Source organism: Chelonus insularis, unplaced genomic scaffold, assembly GCF_013357705.1.
Source record: "Chelonus insularis isolate UGA/USDA-ARS -01 unplaced genomic scaffold, ASM1335770v1 contig_399_pilon, whole genome shotgun sequence".
Classification (NCBI taxonomy): domain Eukaryota; kingdom Metazoa; phylum Arthropoda; class Insecta; order Hymenoptera; family Braconidae; genus Chelonus; species Chelonus insularis.
In genome coordinates, this window is record NW_023276554.1 from 2,314,846 (window position 1) to 2,341,811 (window position 26,966).

Sequence of the window (26,966 nt, forward strand, 5' to 3'; positions counted from 1 at the left end):
AACATTTATTACTACATGGCAAAATGTGTTTTTTTTTGTTTATAAACAAAATCACTTTTATTTTATAAAATATCTTGGAAACAACACATCGGAGATCAAAACATGCTAAATATAATTTGTAGAGATTTTTATAAGGAATAAAATGAAATCAGTCTCAACTTTCTACGATTAATAGTTCTTGAGATATTTTTAATTGTTTATAAGAACAAGTGCCGCTGTTTCTTAAACAATTAATTATAACTTATCAACAAATAAACTTTATGAAATTTTTTTTCTTCTATTTGGAAGCTACATTTATGCCGAATCTATAAAACAACTTGAGATTAATTAAATGTCATTACTTTTTAAGATAAAAAATAAAACATGTATCATAAAAATTTGTTTATTTGCAAAAATAGTAATTTAAATTATTTAAATTATGATTAAGTCTCTTTAAAGATATTATTTATCAATATTATTATTCATGCTGTGTTGCTTTTAATTTCTGATAAATAACAAATAATTATAATTAAATTGTTTATTTACTTAAATATTATAATGACATTCCAAATAACTACTTTGGGTGTATTGATAAAAAAGAAATAGCTTACGAGTGAATTTGTTGAAGATCGTAGTATTGGAAAGATATTGTGAATGCGGTGAACGAAAGCTTGCACAAAAAAGAATTTACAAAGTAAAACGCGAGCTGGAGGTGCAGGAAAGCTTCAAAACCTTTCAAGACGATGTACAAAGCATGAAAAATTCTTAGTAAAATATCGACAGCTCACGTCTCGGCGGCTAAAAAACTATAGAGGTAAGGCACACGGCTTATCGGAGTTCACCGAGTTAAAAAGAAATATATATCTGATTTTAATACACCAAATATCGTTTTTTTTTTTAATTATCGAGTTCCTTCCTCTATCCAATAAATCAACTATCACACGTTAATTGTATTATTGTTACCATGTGTGTTTCTTATTGATTATATCATCGTCTTAATCTAAGTGAAAAAGGTATTCTGGGGTCAAGGTTATCACAGGAGAATCAAGTATTTATTGTTGAGAAAGTTTGATTATTTTATTATAATAAATGTAAGAGGAAAGGAGAAGTAAAAAAGGAGAAATGAATAAATGATCTGAGATTGCATCCGCATTACATTGGTGTCAATGTATAAAGAATATTTCTCGAGTTGTTTTTTATCAATTTTTTGGGCCTTGGCATCTGAGTTCTCTTCTTCTCTTTCATTTGGACTTTGTGTCTCTTAGAGTTGGAGAAACGAGATTATGTCGATGTATAGTACAGTGTACTGGTGCGATTCCCCTCGACCTCACAGCGTTATCCCTACCAACTTCAAGTAAGTTCTCCTCATCACGCCGCACCCCGTATGACAATCCACCCACAAGCGAGGGCGATAGTCAGCAGTCGATGTGTAGTGCGTTCTACGAAGTTCAACCGTGTTGCCGGTTTTCCAGCAGCAACGGGCTATCGGCTGTTAAGCAAAAAAGGAGCGACAGAGGAGAAGTTAAGAGAAGTTAAAGAAGGGGGCGTTACGCATGCGCGTTAATACTCTTATCGAACGTCAGAGGGGTAACTAGGTGACGCGGCGCTGTCAGTATAGTATCAAGTTGTATAGTGGGGGTATTCAGTCATAACTACATTGAGTCTAAAGCATGGTTGTTTAAATGGTGGGGATATGAAATTCCGACAATCGAGCTGAATTTGGTATATCGAACACCGAAGGGGGATGGCGCTCAAGTCGTGAGCAGTCGCCGTCGCGCCAGAAACTTGTTCCAGTTCGAGCAGTCGCAATTCCGTCGCCTAACCAGCATTGCTCGCCTCTTTACCTTTCACCCTCTTGTAAACGCATCGAGGCTTTTCGCCGCAAAGCTGCATCAATTTGCCCGTGTTCCCCGTTTCCCCCACTTCCCTGAAGCCTCATCACCGCCACCGCCCCTTCCTGTCACCTCTCGGTCGCGTCGTTGTTCAAAGATTGTCGTAACGCGCCCATCGTTGGCGCTCAGTCGCGAGTGGTGTTAAAACGCTGGTGAGAAAATAATTCAACATTTTACTTTAAAATAGTCATTACAATTGGAATCGTGATCATTAAGTTTACATTTTTATTCAAGTATTAGTCAAATAAACATTGTTTGTGAAATCATCATTATTTATCAATCATCAACAATATTGTCATAAAACCAAACAGGAAGGATACTATAATTCCAGTACAAGGCTGATATGAAACGACGAAACACCAAACGTGAGCATTTGGGCCGGCGTTTTCAGTGAGATAGAGTGTAGTCACGTCGCAGTGTCAATTTCACCGCTTGGGCACGGTTTAAGTAAGTGTGATGACATTGTTTTACCCAAATTTCAAATCAATGTTAAGTGTTCCTTGGAATTAGAATGTTGGAAAGTCGCGTGAGATATAAGTTAACTCAAATCATATTCTATTTCCCCGAGTCACACGTCCACAGAATGTCGGATAATATCAACTCATTTCGAGATACATACTATATAATGTCACTAAAATAAACAAGTGCTAGTTTTGTTATTGTACGCAATATTATCATTTAAAAATTAGTGAACTTTTATTCTTCTCACATACATATATATATATATATATATATATACATGAAAAATACTTCAAGTTTCTCATTAATTTATTTTCAACTCCATAATCATTTTAATGTTATTCAAAATATTACTCCATTTCATGTATATATATTGTAATGAAATTTAATCACATTTTAAAGTTATTTTCACATTTATATTTCTTATACTTATTAAATTTGAATAATTGAATAATATTATGTGTAGTACAAAAAGTACTTAAAATTGAATACATAATATGATCAAAGTAAAATGAATTATTTATTTAAATAATAAATATAAAATAATATCTTTTTAGTATATATTTTATAAATGAGAACATACATAGTTGGAGTTTATGTTTAATACTACAAAACCTGATTCATGGTCGTGCTATCGTAGCACTGATAATCACCGCGTGTTCCGGTTCAAGATATACGTGTTAGCTAGACATTGTCTCGTTTGAGTTCTATGTAAACTTCTATAATCACAATTATTTCTTATTGTTTGAATTTTATTTTACATTATTTCATAAATATTGATTATATCACTATTTTATTTTTATCTTATTTTTAGTCCGTAGTGTAATTTAATACCTCTGAAATACGCAGTTTATTACTTGTCTTCTGTTACTTAAAATGACGTCATTCTTGAGTATTAAATGCTCTGTTTCCTTTTAATATTCTGAATTTATCTGTGCTCCTTCTCTCTCTTTTTATGCAATCAAACTCCCTATTGCTTTTCGTTTTCTTGTTAACACAGATATTAGAAGTCATTGAGAGTTTGATGATTTTTCCCATTTTTCAAACTTTAATATGTTTTCTACTTTTATTTTCACTTTTTTTTATAACATTTCTCTTTTAATTATTGTCACATTTATTTGTTATTATAAATAAATTTTAAAATTAAATGACATTTAAATATAATCAACACATTAGGAGATATTGAATATTAATTATTATTATTTTTAATTTTTGTATTAAGTTTTCTTAAACTTGCAATTAATTTGAATTTACACAGAATCATTTAAAACATTCAATTGACCTAGTAACTAGCTTTAATGTATTGGTCAGTGTCGATGAGGGTCACTGCTGAATAAATTCTAAAATATGTATTGTCTTTTCAAAAGTAATTAATCATCCTCAGTAGAAGGATTTATTAGGTGTGTGTGTGTGTGTGTGTGTGTGTGTGTGGGAGTAGACTATACATATTGAAAAGAAAAAAAAATTCAACTTTATAGATTACAGTAATAAAGTAGTAACAATACATTTACAATCTATCTGTTAATATATAGAGTCGAAAAATTTGTGTTACATATAACAAAAAACAAAAATTGATGTAATCGTGAATCGTGTGAATAACAGAGAGAAATAGCACCAGTTGCATCTTTACATTAAAACGACGTGTGACGGAAGAACCGTGAAAGAGAAAAAGTAAAAAAAGGGAGAAAGCGAATAGGAAAGAGATCTCGAGAGAAAAACGAATGGAGTAGAGAGGATATCACTTTGAGAGGGAGAGTATGAGTGAGAGAGAGAGAGAGAAAGAGAGTTGGGGAGATAGTGAAACGGGGATGCAACCGAGTGAGAAAGCACAAAGAAACGGACGCGTTGGTAACGCGAGCTTAAAGCATTCTTTTCCTGGTGTATGTCATCCTTTCTCTATTATTCTCTCCTATTTATCTTTTTTTTTTCTTCATATTTTGGCTACATTTTTTTTTTACCTTTTATTTATGATTAGACTTGAACGATTATTACAGTTAAAAACCAATAAATTTACAAATCTATCAGATTAATGTTGCCTCTGTTAGATACGTTTCTTCGTACAACGCAATAAGATTTTAAAAAGAACTTTTAATATATTATTTTCAATGACACTGATTTATATAAAAGCGTTAAAGTGTAAATATTTAATAATGTTTTATTTTTTAGAGTAAATTAATATTTTACTAGTTAATATATTGTTATGTAATTAGTGTTATTTGGTTATGAGATAATGATTATTTTAATTTTCAACATTATACCAATTTTTAAAAGTTGAATAAGGAATTAGCTGGGTGTGCCTTGTTTTAATTTTAGCCGTATGACAGAGCTGGTCACGCGTGTGCGAGTTTGTAAAGGGAGCTGAAAAGAAAGGTGCCGTTGACCTGGAGATATAACCTACAAATATTTTCCTCTCTCCGTATCTGTGTATATATTTCGTTGTAATACATCGATTTGACTTTGAGTTTTTTCTTCTTTTATGATTAGGCTATTTTAGAATTCTATCAATCACTATGAATTTATTTTTGAAGTTGAATAAAAATGATTTTAAAGGTTTTTAACAGACGATTTAAAGGCAGACTTGTTAATAAAATATTAAAGACTGATTTAGTTTATTTAAGTAACATATCGAAATGTATGAATGAATGTATAGTTAAAATATTCATTATCTTTCATATTTATGTATATATGAGTAAGGATAAACAAGTTTTAATTTCTTCATTTCTTTAAGGGAAATTTTTTGTTTCATGTCTCAACTGGTTGATAATTTCTTATTTCTGATTAAATATTTTATTCAAGTGTTTTACTCCATTATGATCATTTCTATAATTATTTTATTTAGAAAATCATTAATACATTAAATAATAACATGGTATTATTACGGCGAGAAAAAAATTTAATGTGAGCAAGTAATATTTTTTTTTCTTTAAGATCTACGGAGTCTTAGAAAGTAATAAAAATTAATTTAATGTCACTAGTATTTAAACTCATCACAATTTTAAACCAAATATTAACTTTACAATTTTTTTTAGTCTGAAAAAAATATATGTGATTCAACTCAAGATCTAGACACCTGAGAAAATAATGAAAAAAATTCAAATCCAATAAATCAATAAATATTTTATTTTTAGTTCTCATATTTTTTAGAGCTGTTTTTTAATAATATTGGTTATGCCATATAAGTCATGGGATCCAACGTAAGGTTGAAATAAATTTTTAAACAAAATTTCGTTATATTCCATAAAATATTTTTTTCCAATTTTTTTTTATTGATTAAATAAATTTTTTTCTCAGTGTATATTCATCTTTCACACTTTACGTTCCTTTTTTTATTTTTATTTAATAATAAAAATTAAAATTAAATACATAAAAATGATTTATAAACCCCTTCATTCAACGATTATGATTAATATTATTATTTAATCTAAAATATCATATACTTTGTATTATAAATATTTTAAAATACTGACCCTCACATTTTATTTTGTAGTATCCATTAAATATTATAACATAAATAAGTCATTAAAACTTCAATAATTCCGGTTCAAATTTTTTATTAAATCCTGCAATTAAATGTATATATATATATATTGTAGACGTGCATACTCAATAGTTTAGTATCAATAGTCGATAACGAGGTCTCTATTTTTCTGATTTCAATCCAAGAATATATAAATATGTATAGAACCGGTTTCATTGCAGGACCTTTGAGAGGATGAGTAATATCGTATTTCTCAAATCATAATATTCGTCGAATATTTTCCATCATAATTTTTTTTTTCAACTTTCAATATCAATCCTTCTTTTATAGTGATTCTTCTATTGTAATTCGCAAATAAACAAACAGAAAATAATCATTCAACCTATATAGCTAAATAATCAATAATTTATTGTTAAAAAAATAAGTATTTAGTTTTTTTAAGTGATTAGTATAATTTTAGGTCAAACAATATATTTAACATTTTAAAATCAAAATACGAAAAACTATAATAGATTTTTTGGGATCGATGTGTTTCTATGGTCATTACACAGAGAGAAATTTTCAATAAAAATTATTAGAAACTTCTAGAAAAATTACCGTGTTTTTTTATAAAGTAGATGCAGGAAAAATTACTATGTTAAATTATAAAATATATTACATTTCTCTCTGTGTAGGGGATAGGAGAAGGGAGGGTAAAGTGGAAGGCTCGCGAAAATTTATTAATTTATTAAAATAACTTTAAAAATACTTATTACACTTTTTGTTTATCAATTTTTCAATTTATTAATGCATTAAAAATCATTAACATTCGTAAATATAATGATTAATTTGTTTATTTACGTTTTTTCTTGGTGTTCCACTTTAGCCCACCTTCCCCTACTGGTAAATAATAGAATTAATTCAAAAACTATTAAATAATGGAATTACATAGATCGGTTTGTTAATTAATATATAAAATTGTCAATTTTTGACGTCATCAAAGGGTTAAAGAAGAATAAATCAAAATGAATGATGAAACAAATAGCATGTAAGCTCTGATGATTGCTGTTCCATATATTTTTAGGGTAGTCAGGTAGTCATTACGAATAGTAACAAGTCACTCGTATATACGATTACAAGTCAATAATATCGTGTTCTTAATATAATGGATGAAAATAATAATAATAATAACAAAGAGTCATTAGAGTAACATAATCGCACGAAAGAAAAGAAAGAATTCGTGCAATGGAACTGTTAGAGTAAATTCGCACGCGATATGGTGTTTGGCGTCGATTGATATCATCGATCAAGACTCCCCGCTTTTTTTCGAGCGTGCTTGCCTCGATAGATGCGCTTTCGAAGTAAACTTTAATTTCCCGTGCTTGTTTTTTTCCAACTATTCCTCTTTTGAATACCTTTTGCAAAATAAAAATACTACAATCACCCTGAATGTAAGCTTTTGCATCCGCAGTAACGCGAGATTTTGCTTTTTGGTATGTTTCCAGAAAAGTACCAGAGTACGGCCGCGGCACGTGCCAGGAGTGGACCGAATAAATGACGTAAATCTGAGGAACAGAAAGGGACGTAACGCTAACTCGCTGGTCCCCCCATCCCTCTCTATTCCTTTTACTCTATCTTCATCTCTCTTTCTTTCTCTCTCCTTCTTTTCTTGTTTCCTATATTTTTTACATCCTCCCATCGTCCGCAAACTGGCCACATTGTTTGACCCCATCTGCAACCCAACTCGACCTTCCGACTCATCTCTATAACGACTTACCATCGCATTCACTTCTTCCATCTTTTTTTGTCCATCATCATTCCTTGCTTTTTATCTTTCATTATCATAACCCAATTCGCACATCCTCTTTCCTTTTATACAGCTCCAGTGCAGTCACCAGTCCTGCAACTAAAAGCGAGACACATCAAGACAGCCTGCGCAAAAATCAATAGACAGAGAATTAATCGGTTTCATCACGTTAAAAACGGGGAATTAATCTTCTCACTTTCTGTCTCTTTATATATATATATATACATAGATATATATATATACTCTCTGTCTATACACCTGCTGTTGCTAAAACGCGCCTAGTGAAGTGCACTCGCCGGCCATTCAGCTTCCAAGCTTTTCCCGGGCTTTGGTATTGAAAAAATCATTCAGATTATACTGTGGGACGTCGCTTCTATTCATCGTCACAGATGCTATTCATTGATCTCCGTTTTAATATGGCCTATACTAATTAGAAGACAAAAGAGAATTACAGTGATTACAAAGAGAAAATAAGACGAAAAAAGAAAGAGATAAAGAATTTTTTTGTGCTTTGAAATAAAACACCGTAAAACACCAAATATCGACTGTGTGCAAAAAGGACAGCTTTAACCAATTTAATCTTTGTAAATGAATTTTTTGAGGAGTGATAATTAAACATACCTCACTATTCTACTATTAAGTGGAACTTTAGATTGAATATATTAATAAATATTACTAACGAATCAAGTTATTCTATCAGTCAAGTGAGTCAAGAGAGAGAGAGAAAAAAAAATATTGTTTTAATAAATATTTAAAGTGTGTAAAGAATAATAATCAAAACTGAATCGAGCAATTACGAGACAAAACGAAATAACAAATATAAGAAAAACACATACACACACAAATCATTTGTCATATTTAACGAGAAAAAATCATAAAGCCAGTTCGAATGGTGATAATAAATCTAGTATGATTGATGATTGAGTCAAAAAAAATCAAGAATTGTTGAAGAAAGTGTGGACGAGTAAATACACGTACGTTTAATAATAATCCTTGCTGTATTTATTCCTACAACAGATAAAAAATATTTATTTTTTTTATCATTATTATACGCCAAGAGTGAATGGTGAGGACGACTGTAGATATACTATGTCATTAACACACGACGTTATTTCTTATATATATTCTTAACTCAATCAATGCAAATAAAAATATTTATAGCCAAAAGCAGAATATAAACATTGTTCGATTATACACAAAAACAAATAAATATTAACATTATTGGTGCATGTTAATTTGACGACGTTGTAAAAGAGAGAAATAGTGAAAAACGTCAAGATAATTAAATTCATCAACTACGAACGGAAGATGGCAATGGTCAACATGAACAACTTACTTAATGGTAAAGATTCACGTTGGTTACAATTGGAGGTGTGTCGAGAGTTTCAACGCAACAAGTGTACCAGGCCTGATACAGAGTGTAAATTCGCTCATCCACCAGCCAACGTCGAGGTACAAAATGGACGGGTTACCGCTTGCTACGACAGTATCAAGGTAAAGCCAATTCTTTTCTTTTAACATCCAATGCCTATGTAGTTATTTATTGCATGCTTTTTAATTCGTGTATTTTTATTTTTTTATTACTTACATAAATACATCTTTTATATACATATATATATATACACACTCTATAGCTTGAAGCTTGATCGAAAGATAAGTGAGATAAGCTGATAGGAATTCCCTGTATGTAAGCTGCTTCAGCTTATCGTAAAAAGTGCCTCTTATCGACACGTAAAGTAAATACTATTCCATTTTTACAAATATGAACGAAAAAAAAAATACAAATCATTATTTAGATGAAAAAAATCAAATATAGTAAATAATAAATTTATTTATGATTAATGAATTATCAATAATTATTTTATTGGTTAATTAGTCATTATTTGTTTCAAATTTGAAGATTTATGATCAAGTAAATGTGTTTAAACAAAATGGAATCTTTCTGGTAATTTATGCATCGTTCGTATCATCAGAGATCAAATAGAAAGTTTTTATATTTTTTGGTGTGAGATAACAATATATTTAAATGATCTATTTTAATATTGATTTTAACATTATTTTAATGACTTAATTGTTGAATTGTCAGTCGTATAAAATATGTAATTAAGGTAGGTGAATTTTCAATGTTTTAAATTACTTTTTTTTATCAAACGTTCATGTTTATTTATAATATCGTTTTATAATAATTATAACATGATTGATAGTGATGTCTTTTGAAAGATATTCAAATGTTTTATTGAATGATAAGAAGTACTTGTCGATAAATCTATAAATAAGTCGTTTAATAATTAATTTGGAGTGGGTCATTGATTATAAAGAATTATTATATTTTTTTAGAAGAATAGTTTGAAAATTAGATTTAGTTAATTACATCATGAACTTGATAATTTTAGTATTTTTATATTAAAAATAGTCCACTTGCTTGTTCTATTCACCTAAATGTGGTTTTGATTTTTTATTACTTTAGAATATTAATTAATTCGGTTCTCAAATGTTTCGGTTAATAAGGGAATGAATGATCGATAGCTTGAAACGAAAGGAAATCTTATCTAATCTAGATAAAACAGTTAGGTTTTATAAATACTACAAATCCTTATTTACACTTATTTTTAATTAATGAATCAATTTAATCTTACATAATAATCCACATAGAAATTTAAAATGATCGTATCGTTCTGATAGCTTAGGATAAAATAGTCAGACATTTTCTATCTAGGGAATATCTTAAATTCGTCCATTTCGATTGTAATAAAAATTCTTTATGCTTATTTTATTTAAAAATTTGACTCGAGGAAAAAGTGATAGAAATTTTCTATGCTAGTGGATAAAAAAAAACAGGGTACAGCTGCCACGCCATTACACCTGTCGCGTCTGTTACTATGACTGAAATAATATAAAGGCTGGGAGTCTTCTGGTTTCGTGTTTGAAACTCTAGATATAGATATAGAAATATGAGTTGAAGACGTCAAGGCTTTCTCAAATCGTTCCTTTTTTTTTCGTCATAATCTTTAAAACGACTCGAAAAGTAGATTTTTCTACATTTGGTTATTTCTTTCGTTCTTTATTATGAGTTTGATCTATTTTTAGATGTAACGTAAGTGTCCGAGTAGCAACGAAATGTGACCGCCATGTGTGGGCCTCTTCACTACTTCCTTACTACCCTTCTGCTACCCCACTACTTCTATAGAACTACCCTTCAGCTGTTTTATTATTACACTGTAAATCCAAGTGTTTTAATAATAATAATGTACTTAGATTTGTCGTGTATTATAGAGTACTCGAAAATCAAGTAGACCATGTTTAGGACTCATGAAATAATTTTATTAATAACTCACACCATTTTTTTTTTTTACAATATTTTTACAATTCTAATTTTTGTAATCTTGATTAAAAAATTAACGTACACACTGCAAATCGTAGTGTTTTATTTCAATACACTTGAAGTGATTTAAGATGACGTCACCCATTCAATTAGCATTGTATTCATTTTTTAATCACGTTTAAATGCATCAAAATAAAACACTTGAAAATTTGAAATTTTTAGTGCACGAAGCTATGAATTTTGTAAAAATAAATTCGAATGTCATTCAAATAATAATAATAATCAATTGTAAATAGAAAATAGGGCCAAATTGAAAATGTTACCTAGAAGAGTAAAAATATTTCTTATCAATAAAACAGTCAACTTTTGATTCCAATTATATATTTATAAATCTAAATAATAAATTCATATTCATGTAGATAATAATATATTTCCAGTTTAAATTTTTTTAATATTTTTTCTATTGTTCTATTAAAGTTGATAGATGTGTAGTCCAGTTTTATTATAAATTTAATAAAAAATAAAAATCGTATAGATAATATATTGACATTGGATGAATATTTGAATGACATTAGTCGTTATAGTTGTCACAATGTAATAGAACGTTTCATAAGGAACCACAAAGAGGAATGCAAGAACGAGTGACACATTGCGAGAGAGATGTAAGGGGTTAATTTAGGCACGCAAATAGCATTCCATGGTCAGTATGGTATGTGCCTATATTCTGTTGTATATTATTGATTTTGGGGTGCATTGAACTATAATTGAAATTTACTGTATAACACAGAAAGAAATACATTTTAATAGGTAATTATGATGTTCAGGATTGAATTTCAATACATGATATGATTTTAATTAAAAAATTAATCATTTTATTTATCATGATTTAACGCGTTATTTTTAAAGTTATTAAATATCTATATTATCTAGAAACAGAAATTTCTCAAATGTATGTTCATTAACTACTAATCTTATTTTTAGAAAACTGTTTTAGTCACTTAAATACTGAGGTTATAGTCAAAAGACACTTCCGTCATTACGAGAGAATCTTGTCCCGCCAGTAATATAATATGAAATACAAAATAAAAATACAAAAGTCTCTCCCGGTTTAATAATAGCAATGTACACTATTTATTTTGTCTGTCACTATTTTCGTATTTCACATCTGTAAAGTTGGCAAAAAAAAATTACAAAAATACTTATTTTTCTCCATCTTTTATTTTTTTTTTATTTAAAAAGATATTTTTTCTTTTAAACAAAAAAGTTTAGCAAATTGATGATATTTTTGCACATTATTGCATGATAGTAAATCTTAAATTTAAAAGTGTTTTATTTCAACGCACTTGAATAGTTTTACATAATGACACCCATTTAATTAGCATTGAAGTCATTTTTGAAACACATTTAAATGCATTAAAAGTGAATACAATGATAATCAAATGGGTGACGTCATTTTAAATCACTTCAAGTGTATTGAAATAAAACACTACGATTTGCAGTGAAAATTTTTAATATTTGATATTTTTAAAATAATAAAAATGAGAACAGTAATATTTGACTATTAATGTTGTCGAAAATTTAAATGTGATTTATCAAATTAACTCTAACTATCTTTAATCAGTTTTCTTGTTCATTCTATTTCTCTTACTCACATGTTGGCATACTTTGTGCAGCAAGAGATAGTAGATTAACAATGCATTAATTACCGCATTCTCTTCTGTGCAATCCTTTCTCTTTTACCACTACAACAGGCACGTTACACGTCAGGGACTCACTTGAATTTTCAAATTATACCCGGCAGATTACTCGGATAAAATTCAACCATGGTCGTCGACATTTGCATATCAGAGTCCACACGTTGTTACACCACTCAACCACGACACTATAAAGTTACATTTTTCTTTTTAAAGACTGTGTTTGAGTTATTTCGTTTTCATGGTAGTTATCAATTTTACATTTGAATTAGGATACTGCAGTTTTTGTTACATTTTTTTCCAATTTTTTCTCTGCATTGGACAAGTACATTATTGATTGATGTTCCAGTTGCGATATTACAATGATTTTAATTTAAATTAACAATCAACTGCTGTTAATAGTCAATTTTATTCCATAAAACAAAATATTATGTCATTTATTTTATTGATATCTTTACATACACTGTGAAATAAGAGATTTAAAGTAACGATCGAGTTACTTGAGAATCGGCTTACTTGAGATTGGTATTTTTATCTGGATAGTGTGGAGAAGCGGATAATATACATTTATATGTGTGTGTAAAAGAATAAGATCGCTTTCTTATATTGTTATGTTAAAGACTAAAATTTTACTAAGATCAAAAGGAATAAAATAAACATCACACCCGCAAAAAAATTTTTGTAATTCAATCTTTTGTGGTTTTTAGATTACAGACAAGTACACTTTTACATGCATTGGTCAGATTAGTAAATATATCTCAAAAGTCGGTAATATATCTGTCTCTGTTTAATGATTCATATCACTAAAACATTCACATGTTTTAATATTCCAAAAAAAATTCTATGTAACCTTTTTTTTAACATTTTTTCGAATTTATAAAATTTCGCTTATAATAATTTATTGAATAGCATAAAAAAAAATTAAATACTACTTTTTTTTAGGTTATATCTGCGATTCCCTATACCTAATTGAGACACCATTTATGTTGCGTAGTTTCTTTCAACAAATTCTGTCGTTTGTCAATCATCATGTAAATGGAGATATACATTTATTTTACACTTCAAAAAATTGTTCTTTTTTTACTTTTTTATGCTCGATTAATTTTGACATTTATAGAAAAATGATATATTTGAAATAATGAACAAAAAACTAAAATTAAACGAGCTAAGTAGTTGGACTACAATTAACAAAGCAGCTTCGAGAAAAATTTCAAGTCGATAATATCTGAAAAATATATCATTTTTATCGCTAAAATCGACACTAAGTTTTTATTTGAATATTTCAAAATAAACGAAAAAAAAAAATGGAAGATACATGAATACTGCTTAGCACTATTGCACACATCATGTTGGATAGTGGAGTATCTTCTATGTGGTGGTACATCTATTTCAGTATAATGAGAGCATTGTTCTAGGAAACTATGCTTGCATTGTCGTTAGATATGTCCCTTATATTTTTCTCAATTTTTTTTTATTGTCTTCTCACTATTTTTACCATTTTTTTTTTTTTCGTGTTCGTTATTTCACAATGAATTATATGCTTCTTCGATTTTTTTTTAGAATCTGATAAATATAATAGAAAAAATCTTTTTTTTCTAATCAAATAAAATCAATTTCATAAACTTGAATTTACGAGTATTAATAACAATTTGTTTATAATTATCCAAGAAAAGAATTGAAATTAATTTATTATATAGTGCATTAGTCCATAATAATAATATTACGAATAAGGTCATTGTCCTTTATTTTTTACTTACGAATATATTGATGATGAAGCAGACAAACTTATACTTACACACATATCGCCCACGTTTATGAGGTCATAATTACTTCATCATATTTCCAATTACTCTCCATTTATAGTTGTTCATGTATAGGTCTCAACTACTAATTCAGTGATAATCAAAATTTTATTGTAACAAAAGAAAATAAATTTTAGATTGTTCTACTTGAATAAAACACATACATATTAAAATTAAAAATATAACAATAAAAAAATAATCATGTTTAGTAAAATTAAAATGTGTTATTAGGATGCTTAATATTATTTTTTTAACACTTATGTACTTTAAAATTATAAGTCATTAAGTGTAATCAATTGTGGGAAATATTTAAACACAGTTAATAATATTACTGAGAATATTTAAAAGTAATACATGAAAATCAGAATAATAATGAATGCGCAAGATTAAGTCTGTGTTAAAACCGGTTAACTCTTGAGTCTTCGACCTTCAAGATTTCAAGTATGGCTGCTGTGCAGTTTTTATAGATTCTTTTTTTTTTTATATTTATCACATTCTATTGTTTCATGCTGTTATGTTGCATTTGAAATTTGAAGAAAATTTTAGTTTTAATACACAACTATTATCACAATTATATTTATTATATTTATGCTATCTACACTGTTCAAAGTAAATCTAATTGTTTTCACGAAAATAGAATTTGCTACACGTCTTAAGATAATATATTAAATTCAAGTGTTTAGTAATAAAACATTTAAAGTGCTTACAATGTTAAATGCCATAAATAAATTATAGCATGTTGGTATACATTTAAAATTCGTCTAAAAAATAACTATGGTTTATTTATGGCGTTAAACATTGTAAACACTTTAAATGTTTAGTTTCAAATACTGGGATTTGCAGTGGAATATTATTGCAAAAATAGAGTCAGTTTAAAGTATAATCATAACTATAAAAAATACAATAGATGCAAAAATAGTCGTGAGTCCAGTGGTTTTTAGAGATATGTATCTAAAATCATTTAAAACCAGGAATTTTTTATCATTTTTCTCTGCTTTCTACATTTTTTCCAAGTACCTTTAAAGTCTGAAAATTATTCATGACTGTATTTTAGAGTTTCCATCAAGAGTTCTATCTCCATTGTGCATTTGTAAAATAATTACGTGATAATCAATAGTAGGCTTGGAATCAGTGTAAGGAGACTGATTAAATATGACTAAGTCAAGCATAATATCGCAAGTATAGTGAGTAATAACCAGTAAATTTTCTATGTATATATATAGTTACGTCAAATAATTGAAACCCACGCACATGTAGAAAAAATAATATCAATTTATGCGTATACCACGTAATTCTGATCTTCTGCTGCCATTGTATGCTTGTTGGCCACTGGCGTCAGTCTGACGTACTTAGGGGAATTGTTCCAATAATATGTTACTCACTTTTATACTGTAGTACTTCGTGATCACACAACGTTTGCGCGTTGTACTTTACGGCGCCGCAAGGTCTACGAGTCTCGTCGACGCCAGACTTGTGAATATTTTTTTTTGCTATTTGCGTTATGACTGAGACAGATTCCAAGAACTGTGCTTTATTAATCAATTTAATAATTACAATTATTCCCTTCTAATTATTTATGTACAGTAACATGATACAACAATACATGTATATTGTAGTTGATAAAGAAGAATTCTTTAATTTATTTGTATTTTTTTTTAAATGCTAAATTTGATTTTATTTATTCGAGATTTCGAACGTTTCTTTCATTTCAACCTAATTTAATATTTACCTCATCTTTTATCTGAACAAAAAATATTTTCAACGCCATCTAGTAAACCTCATTACCACCATAAAATGTTTAATAAATAAATAAACTCATGTAAATTGAGTCTTCCCATAAATATAAGACAAATAATATTAAATCAATTTCGATATAAATAAAATAAAAATTAATTCATTTTACATATATTCCAACAAACTAAAGCATAAAATTTATTGCTAATAATTAAATTTCTTCCAATTTTTATCTATCGCTTTTAAGAACTTTACAAATTAATCTTTAATTTTGCTTAATGCAACAACTTCCTTAGATATCTCTTCTCAAACCATTATTTTACGAAGAAAATAACGAAAAAGAATTAATTGAATTTAATTAACAACATAATGATTAATTATGAGTTAATGTATAAATATATAATAATACTTAGAACCGTTTTATTCTAACGGAAATTTTTATTATTAAAAATAACTCGAATCTACTCTTTTTATAATTCATTACCAATCTTTATTATTTTATTTAAACATATATTTAATACATTACTGTTCATTTATATTCATTCTAATACATTTGGCTATTTCTTTCTTTTTCAATGTAGCTGCATCTCTTACTGTTCTTTGGCACTACATGTGGTAGGCGAATGATTTGATTAGTGAACAATAGGTTTCCATTAACAGTTCCCCTTCATCATCTCCTGTACCATCTCCTCTTCTGTCTATATTTCTACTCCGAGTAGGTTTGTCTGTCAGCTGACTTCATCCTCTCTAACTTGTCGCTCTTCTGCTACTAGCGTTTCACCTGCCAGTTCTCCCATGCTGATGGCGTTATAGTTTCAAAAACTTTATCAATATTTTTTCTGATTGTACTTTTGAATTTTCCAAAAGTGTAACACTCAAATCCCTACATTTAATTAAATGAAACAAGAGATGAAATGAATATTTCGTCAATCATCATCTGTAACAATATAATTATTATGAGAATATTATGTATTATAATATTAGATAATTTTTATTCTGGTGTAATTAGTAATTAGGGATTTCAATGGAATGAATTCATTCATACAGATTGACATGATGTGATGATTGTCATCGTATAATGTAGTGGGAAATAGGAATCGTTCTACAATGTCATCTTTTGAAGCAGTTAATCGATAGAGGTCCAGAGTATAGCCAGGAAATAGGGTATCGATCCAGAAATGGAAACCCGGGTCTGTAGCAATGATGACTGTCACTATTTTCTCGGAATTTTTATTTCCAATATCGAATCACGTTTAAGTATTGGCCTTCATTCGCGTTCGGGAATTTGATTCGTGAACATTGAGTTGTGTTTCCTGAATCAAACCGTTCACAAAGTATTATAAAATGTACGGACGAAAAAAAAAACAATTCTCAACCATTCAAATGTGCATAAATAGTATATTAACATAAAGTTCAAAACCTTGTGGATGTAAATTTTTTAATAACAATCACATAAACAAAATACAATCATCAACAATTGTATTGATGACAAAATTATTCGAGTTAAAAATGAAAATAAACAATCCTTTTTATGTCTTTATTTTTAAATGTCATAAGATATTTATTTTTAGATCTATTGAGGGATTTTGGCATTACACAATAATGTTTTTGTTATTTAATTTCAATGAGGTAATTTTAGTCATTAAAAGAATTTTTTCAAAATAAATCAAAATGAAAAATATTTGTGAATTTTTTTCTTTTTGTGATGATGTTGGTTTTTTTTCAATTAAAAAACATTGAGGTAGTTTGGCATTGACAAAATTCACAGTTGACTACCTTTTTTTAAAATTTTTTTTAAAAGACCATACCTCCATGACTTGAGAGAAAAAAGAGAGATTTTTCTACCACTTCGTTTAGGAGATATAATTACTCAAAGTTAAGCAAAAGTATATGACTGTCCTTGTTTAATTTTACCGGAAATGGATGATTTATAAAAAATTTGCACAATTGACCCACAGTTAAAAAGATCTCATTATAAAGAATATTAAACAATCTTAAAAATATTATTTCTTATTAAATTCATTGTCATGATTATCCTTATCATGATAATTGTTATGCCATTCATACTCTCTTATCAAAAGAATAATACAAACAACAATAAAGTATGCAGATGTATGGAGTAAATTTTAATAGGTCTAGTGAAGCATAAAAATAGTTCGTTATGCTTGATCGGTTAATAGAGGTGAAGTTTCCGGTTACAAGTATTCAATAGCTTTGTAATTATGTCCGTGACATGATGACCGAGTCATTTTCGATCGAGAAAATTTGTTAAAAAACTTCATTAACTCTATTAATTTTGTTGCAATTTCATCTATGTGTGTTTTTTAGATTTATTTTTTAAAAAAACAATCTAAATTTCAATTGAAATGAGAATTAAATGTAAAATATTCACTTGTGTAAATGAAAAGATATTGTGGAAACGTGTTCTAGTTCGCAGTGTAATCAGAATGTTGTTTTTCTAGGTTGACAGCACTGCTTATCATCATGATCAACCTAAAATTACTGTAATGAGATTTTTATATTTAGGATTTTTGAACAATTTTTATATCAGTAATTATTATAAAATATATTTATAGCAAAAAAGTATTTAAAAAATATTTTTATTGTACCTAGAAATGATCGTAAATATATTTTGTCTGGTATGAAAATATTAGAGATTACTTTCTTTGTTTAATTATTTTTTTTTTTTTTTAGAAAAGCATATTTCGATTATCTGTTTCTATTCTACATTTTAAGTCATTCTCATTTTCTTTATGTCTGCGAGTCAATGGAGCGCTTGATTGAATTCCCTGCTTTACGCAAATAAGTCGGTCGTTGAATTAATATTGATCGATCACTTTCCCCGAGAGTCCACTTTACAGATAATTATATTAAAAAAATACATTTTTTAGTTTTATTGTTATTGATTTTTTCAATCTTATTTTATAAACATCAATCAAAATTACTCATCTATAATATGGTGGTAAATTTATGATAAAATTAGCGCTTCACTCATTAATGAAAAACCCTTTTAATCACATTATTGATGGATATTTTTATATTTAATACATTTCGAATCATGCAATTATTATCTTGTCATTTTTTTACAAATATAAATTATTAATTGCTATAAATTTTATTTATTTATGTTGACAAAGAAAATCTTCATAAAACTGACTACAAATAATTTTTTTTGTTCATAATAAATTGCTATTGTTGTTTAAATAATATATAATTATTTGAGGACATCAAGTTATTTATGACAACATTTTATAAATATTTATCGAATATAATCATAGTTATTATAATTCAATCAATTAAAACCATTATTAATTGTTTACAACAAATTTAAATTTTAATGCCATGTTTGGTCTGCAAATGTTTAAAGGATTAAATCTATCCTATGTCCTTCACTTTATTACTAACGTGTTATGATTTAGTAAACATTTGAAGTAAAACAGGAATTTCTTAACACATAATGTATGGCTTATCTGGTTAATATTTTTCTAGACATCTTTAGACCATCCATCATACTTGCAATAAATTTATTTTAATACACAAACTCTAAAAAAATATTTGAATATTGAATCAGTAAATATTTTAACAATTGACTTTTCAATGTCAATACATACATCATTACGTATGTCTACGTCGTGTAGAAAATCGAAAGTTCAGAATTATTTTATTTTTGTACAATAAATCTTGACGCTCAATCCTATTATGCAATCTTGTCTGTCATACAGTCTTTGTTAGGAAAATCGCGTAACGCACGAACTAACAAGCGCGAGCTCAGCATTCTATTTACCAGGAAAATGCACTGTAATTGTAAATCGAAAATAGGGGTTGTTGCTATGTATCTCACTGTCGTATCATTAACGCTATGTCACTCTTCTATCTCTTGATTATAATTCACATTATTTTTCATCTACAAACACATATATAAAACACAAAATAATAATAATAATAATGAAATAATAGCTCGAGTATGCATTAATGCAATAGCCAATGATGATGAATAAAAGAAAAGCTTCAATTTAAAATCATTTAAAAGAAAAGGGTTTTCAACTATCCCAAACTATCTTAAGACATAAAAAAAAGCCAATAAAATAAAGAAAATATAGTTAATACATTGAAAACACATTACCTCACGCTTTACTATGTGTGTCCTTTTCTAACGCATGGTATCATGTATAATGCTGTCTCGCTCAGATACATGAGAACACAAAAGTGCTTAAAAACATAGAAGGAAAAAAGATCTCATTTTCGGTCTTGGGCCCATTTTTTCAGTGTATTATAAGGAATATTTTCCCGTTGGAAAATTGAGAATTGCTTGTACCACTAAAAATGTGTCCATAAATGAAGTAAACTCTGTTGGGTTAATTGGACTACATTGGTGGAGACATCCAATTATTCGGCAACATAATGAACTTTTGATAGTGAGATGTTAAAAATCATTGTATTGTTGTCATTGATTTGATGAATAACCCAAGAGACTTTGAGTCCTTGAATAATTTGGACCAAACTTGAGTAAATGTTATTTAATACGGCACAAATTGTCAGTAACGTCTCCTGATCAAACATATGGACTGTCGACTTCTCTACAATCCCGAAGGAGGGTTAATGCATTTGCTTTGGTTTCAGTATGCGAATTGCCATATCCTATCTAGTACTCAAGCTCTCTTGATATCCTTGTATTCCTCTATACCGGTTATGGATCAAAGATTCATTACTGAGTCAACAGTTAGTTCTAATATGAGCTCTTTGATGTATCAATGACTAAACTTTACATTGAAAATTATCCAATTTATTTAACTTCAAACATTTCAATGCATTCTTTAAATTTACATAAATTAAAAGATTCATTATCACATTACTTACATTAGAAAGGATAAAATATATTTATAAAAAATAAAAAGGTTATCTTTCACAACGAATTACGTTTTAATGAATCAAATCTGATGATTCAAGCGTAACTTTTTGAATCGGCAAACTTTTTGTGATCTACTAAAGTAAAAGAGTGGACGTTGGATAGTCTACTCGGGCTGAAATAATGCTAGGACGTGAGATGTTTTAGTGTTGAAGAGATGCAGACGTTTATAACGAAAACGAAGAAGAGAATTGATAGTCGAAGAAATGGAAGAGAGAAAGAATTGAGGAACGTCTCCGTTAGTTAAGTTAAGGTCAGGTTAGATGTTGGAAAAGCAATAAAGAATTATTGCGGTACCATCGACAAACGGTGGCTACGTGGTTGTATTACGAAAGATTTTCGTCATTTCATTTGTCTTACTGGTCTCGAAATTCCCATCTGCTTTTACTATACTTTGCTACTTGCTTTTTTTCTACGTTTTTTCTTATTTCTTCTTTTATCTTACCAATATGTATGTATTACAATGCCTTTACATGCTTTATAAATACTAAATCATTTCCTTGATGATGTTTTATTTTTTTTTTAATCTTTTATTATCAGTCAAAATGATCATTTTTGTTATTAAGAATTGATTGACATTAAGCCATTAAGGATCATGGAATAACCACACAGGCCAACAAAAGAAATGTTTGTGAGAATTTTTTAATCCAATGCACCTAAATTGTATGCATTTTTGGACGCTGAAATCGAATTCGATATCATTTTTTTTAATTAGCCACAATTCTCTTACAATATAACATCAATTATCCATTTAAAAAAATAGGAAAAAATTTGATAAATAAAAATTACGAAATAATTTTTTTATTAGGTTACAATTATCGCATGCAAGAATATTAGGTTACTAAAATTACTGAGTATTTGATGCTTATTTTTTTAGATCTTCTCTTTCTTCTCTGTGTAACGTTTTCTACATAGCTGAAAATTCATGTAAATTAATTTTCTTTAATATTTAAATGTGAAAAATTGGTGAGTGATACAACTTTTTCATTATTTTTACAGAATAAGTATACCAAATTACACAGTAATTAACTACAGTTATTAACAAAGTTTTTTCATCGTTAGCCTGTGCTGTTTTTGTAGGAAAGGTGGAAAAACCCCCAAAGAAGTGCATTTTTAACCATTTTTTTATGCATATTAGAAAATTAAGAAAAAATATTGTGACTCGTGATTTCTCCATGATTTTGCAAACAACAATTTAATAAAAAATTAAGAAATACTTCAACCATTTTGTTTAGCCATGATTCTAACAATTAGTTAAGCGACATTTATGCTGTGTTATCTATGGCCCTTAATGGGTTAAGATATAAAAAAAGAAGATGAGTGTAGGAAATTGGGAAAAAATGTTCAAAGGAGAAATAAAACGAACATGAAGAGATAAACAAGGCATAGTCGAAAATAAAATAATAGTTGAAGGTTACTTGGAGTCTCTTTAGTTTCAACAATTTCGTCACGTACGCGTCATAAGTCGTTGACGTTTCTAAGTAAGAAGTAACACCCTACGAGTACTTGAAGTACAACTTGCTAAGTATCCAAGAGCTTCAACCACCAAGGGTGAGAAGAGAGTATGAGAGAGTGAATTACTTTCTTTTTCGTTTTCTCTCACTTGAAAAGATTCAAGTTAACTCAACAAAGTGGCAAAAGACTTGAAAGACACAAGAAAAAGACATTGGTAGTATTAGCGGTATTAAGTTGATGATGCTGCCAACTATATAGTAGTGTGCTAGTATATAGTGGTCAGGCGTGGTTGGCATACCTAATTCATGGGGGGTATTCTGGTCATGTAGTCTCTCAGGTCGGTAGCTTTGTATCAGTCTGTCGCTTCGACAAAGCGAGTTGTATGAGCTAGAGTATTAATTGGCTTACGAGGCGACACTCATTAGCACTTTAAGTAAGAGCCAACCACTCTCAACTCCCTCGATAGATGAGCGAAAGGTTTAGTGTAGTCAAGACAGTGTTATCGAAAGATGTGTTATCATCATCAGTTTATACTTGTAACTATTCTTCCATTTAAGTTATTTCAATTATATTATTATAATCTTATAAGACTAAACAAAAAGATTGAGTGTTTCCAACTAAGTTTTGTAGTTGAAGAAATTTAATCAACTGAACTAAAATTCAATTCGAATAATAAAAAAACGATTAGTTGATTTAACAACAAAATGTGGTTAAAAAAAATAATTAACTCAACTAAATAATTTATAGATTCAATTAAATGTAACAAATTGTTCGAATTAAATATTTGTTTTAATGTATTTACATTTTTGTTGACTAAATGACATAATTGGTTGGATTCACATATTTTATTCATTATAAATTCTAAAAAAAATTATGCACTATATTATTTATTATATTATAACATTATTATTTATAATTAAAATGTCATATTATCTATTTAAAAATCTTATTTGAATTAATTATAATTTTATTACACGCATATCCATTTACAAGAAATAATTATATCAATATTATAATAATTAAATTCTATTATTAATAAAAAATTTATTCTTATTTCTTATTATATTAACTAAATTTTTTAGTTAGCTTTGAATTTTAGTTGATCCAACTAATTTTTTGTTTTACTAATTACCATTATTATTAATTATATTTATTAAAGTGATAAAAAAACATTAAACTATTATATTACATAAACTAAACTGACCGATAAAGATATTTTTTCGTAATCAAGACGATGTCATATTTTTTTTTTGTTCTTGTTATAAATTCATCGATTTACTTGATGGCCTTAAGGCTTTTCTGCTGTGCTGGGCAACTCTTCGAGAATGTACTACAACTATAGGAGAGATGAGCTGGCAAACAAACTAAACTGTCTGTTTCACAAGCAACGTGCGTCGCATACTACCTACTAAATTGTAGAAGCATTGGTTTTAGTACCTCTAAAGTTGGTTGATTTAGCCTAGAGCAGAAGAGTGATAGTTGGTGAATGGTTTCGATGATGGGAAGTAAAGAGGTGGAAAGATGTATATATATATATATACGTACTTGTATGTATGGATTGATGGAGAACTCAAAAGCATCATAGCATTCATATAGTCGCGGTTTGCCTCAATACTATGAACTCTTGGTAGACTCAATTTGATCAGGGTACCACAATCTATCGTATTGCCGACTTTACTGCCTATCTAACCTCCGAGGGACGGTACAATGGTAACTGGTTGTACGATAGGACTGCTTGCGTACATTTACTTAGCTTGCCGAATATACCGAGTGCTCTTGCTTTCACCGCGGTCTACATCCTACTCTTCTCTTACCATTAATGATGATACTCGATAAGGTATTGTTTAATGTGTTTGCTGCTCTCTCGTTGTATTAGCCTTAGGGTATATAACCAACCATCACTGTACAATATTACTAATATACACGTGTCACTGGCTTTTCGTCTCAGTTTTGGTTTCCACAGTAACATGTATTTCTCCATGGAGAGAAAGGAATTGTAGATTTTACACCGATTCACTGGAATGATTAGAAGTAATTGTTCATAAAGAAGAATTACAATGATTTCTTGTAAAATTTCCATTAAATTATTTCTACAAGCTTAAGCTAGAGTTTTTAGGTGTGAGATTATAGATATTTCTTGAAGACAATTTATAATCAATTTCTCGTAATGTTCTTGTGGAGTTAAGACGTAGATCAATCACACTTTCATGAGTTTGTGATTTCGAGGTAAAAGGTAATCGCAATCAAGCTACTCTATTAGTAGATCCTTCTGAACATGACAACTGGACCGTATAAAATACCAGTTGCACCACAAATATTCCTGCTAGCTATTAGTCTACTGTAAGTTGATTGCAAACTCCGACATCGAAAGCTTTTGAATTAGCTTCTCATCATGTTATTCTCCTATCTTCCCTTGAGACAAACATTGATAGGTAACTAAACTGCACTTGACGCTTGTCACCAATTTCTATTTTCTCTGTCTATTAGATTCCTTTCTGAGTCGCTTTTCTGAACATGTCACTAAACTATCTAGGTATGCTTCTGACACAAACTTTTTTTTTTCAACAAGAATTCTTCTTTTAACAATGTAAATAATTTTTTAAATTACATAGCAAAGATATTTATATTTTTTTAATATATGCATACATTTCTACAGTGGAATAGCTATTTAGATCATAATATGTTTTAATATTACCTCATTATTTTTTAGTTGAATATTATAATTGAAAAAATCTGGTCTAAGTACGACCCCGAAAGTCCACACACGACTAACTTCCCAGTGGAAAGTAACAAAATGTTGAAAAAACAAATGAATAAATTTTGTTTATTAAATTGTGTCAATAGCTAACAGTTGATATTTTTTAACTTGGATTATACAAAAAGAGTTATAAAGGAAACAAATTGATGATGCGTTATGCTCAAGTGCAGTACGACAAGATTTATGCCGTGACCTACGTCTAAATCCGACATCTCGGTCAAACTTTCAAGAAATTGTAAAAATGTTCTGGAAACATCTACACTACGGCTATATAGAAACAGCAAGCTTGCAGTTGTTAACAGCAAACTATTGATAACAATGGTGAATATATTAGTGAGACATAATTATCAATTTGAATTAAATACAAGAAGGAAAAATTTTTTTTTTGAATGACGGATTTATGTTTGGACAACCTAATATAATTATGTATTTAATGAAACTGGTTCTATGTCAATAACATTATTTGTTCTCGAGATACATAAGACTAAAATTGATAACAAACACACACATACATGTGGACTCACAAAGGTCCTGTTAAAAACCACATCACTTGATTCCAAGGACCTTGAAACGTGTGTCTTAGTTATTTCATAATTATTTGAATATTTATATTAGTTTTCAAAATTTGATCCAGTAGATTGTAAACATTGTCTTACAACTTGATCAAACTTTAATTGAAGCTTTTCTTTATTTATATGCCCATTAAAAGACCACCTAGTGTACGAAAAAAAATTTTTTTAATGCCGTCTAATTTCAGTTAACTGAAGCCTCCAAGTTTTGCAAACAAGAATAAAACGAAGAGGCTAATTTATTTTTCACAAAGTCATCTCACTGAGCAGTTTTAATCTTACCAAGTGCACTAAGAAAGAAAAAGCGAATGAGTGAGCAAGTAAGCAAGTGAGTAAAAAAGAAAAGAAAGAGGAAGAGTCTCTTGGTTCGGTAAAAATTTTGCGGCGTCTTTACTCAAAATTATAGACTTGGGTTTTTCCCACAAGGAGATTATATTGTGAATAATCAAATAAAATAAAGATGCTACTTGAAATAGTTATATTATTAATATTTATATCTCAAGAAAGTACTAAAAATGAGTTTGTTTAGTAAATCAATAAATATAATTCACAAAATACTAAATAATGCCAAAAAGTCCGCTTTTTTATGTTGGTATGAGTAATAATTATTGAAGCTTACAATTTAGGGGGATATTCACAGTAATATTATTTATCATTTATTCATCGGTTCCATGTAATTAATTCATGGGTGTTTTTTTCAAGTACTGTTGTCTACTCTTTTAGTTGATAGAGAGTTATAAGAGAAGGGTGAATTGTGTGTACAGAAGATCCATGATAAGAGTATTGAGTCACGTAACTCTCATCCCTTTATCGTTCTATTGTACATGAGTCGCCAATTTTAATGAAATTAATTGAGCTTCCTGAGACATTTTATTGTCAAGATTAGAGTCTACTACAATAATAAATAAAACTCATTATTTCATTTATAATTTCACTTAATAATTGTTTCTAAGTTTTCATCGCCATTTCTTAACCTCAAAAGTTAACATGTTTATGTCAGTTCATTTTTCCTTGTCATGTTTTTACAAGCAACTTTTTTCTGATCTCATTTAAAATTCTAGAGTTACTTTTTTATGACTTGTAATGTTTATCTTTCTAGACTACACTGCAAATGCAAAGTGTGTTACTATGA

At 28.7% G+C, this 26,966-nt stretch overlaps 1 protein-coding gene across 13 annotated transcripts in view; it reads left to right on the top strand.

Moving 5' to 3' along the window:
• Window positions 1–1,427: 1,427 nt before the first annotated feature.
• LOC118068102 (homeotic protein spalt-major-like) overlaps window positions 1,428–26,966 on the top strand; it is a 75,167-nt gene continuing 49,628 nt past the window's right edge. For 11 of the 13 annotated variants that reach the window (XM_035085282.1, XM_035085284.1, XM_035085286.1 and 8 more), the window contains exons 1-2: window positions 1,428–2,318; window positions 7,293–9,088. In XM_035085282.1, coding sequence (XP_034941173.1) covers window positions 8,903–9,088 — 186 coding nt within the window. In that variant the 5' untranslated portion in view covers window positions 1,428–2,318; window positions 7,293–8,902. The remainder of the gene's footprint in view (window positions 2,319–7,292; window positions 9,089–26,966) is intronic. The other 2 variants (XM_035085289.1, XM_035085290.1) reach the window with 1 other exon arrangement.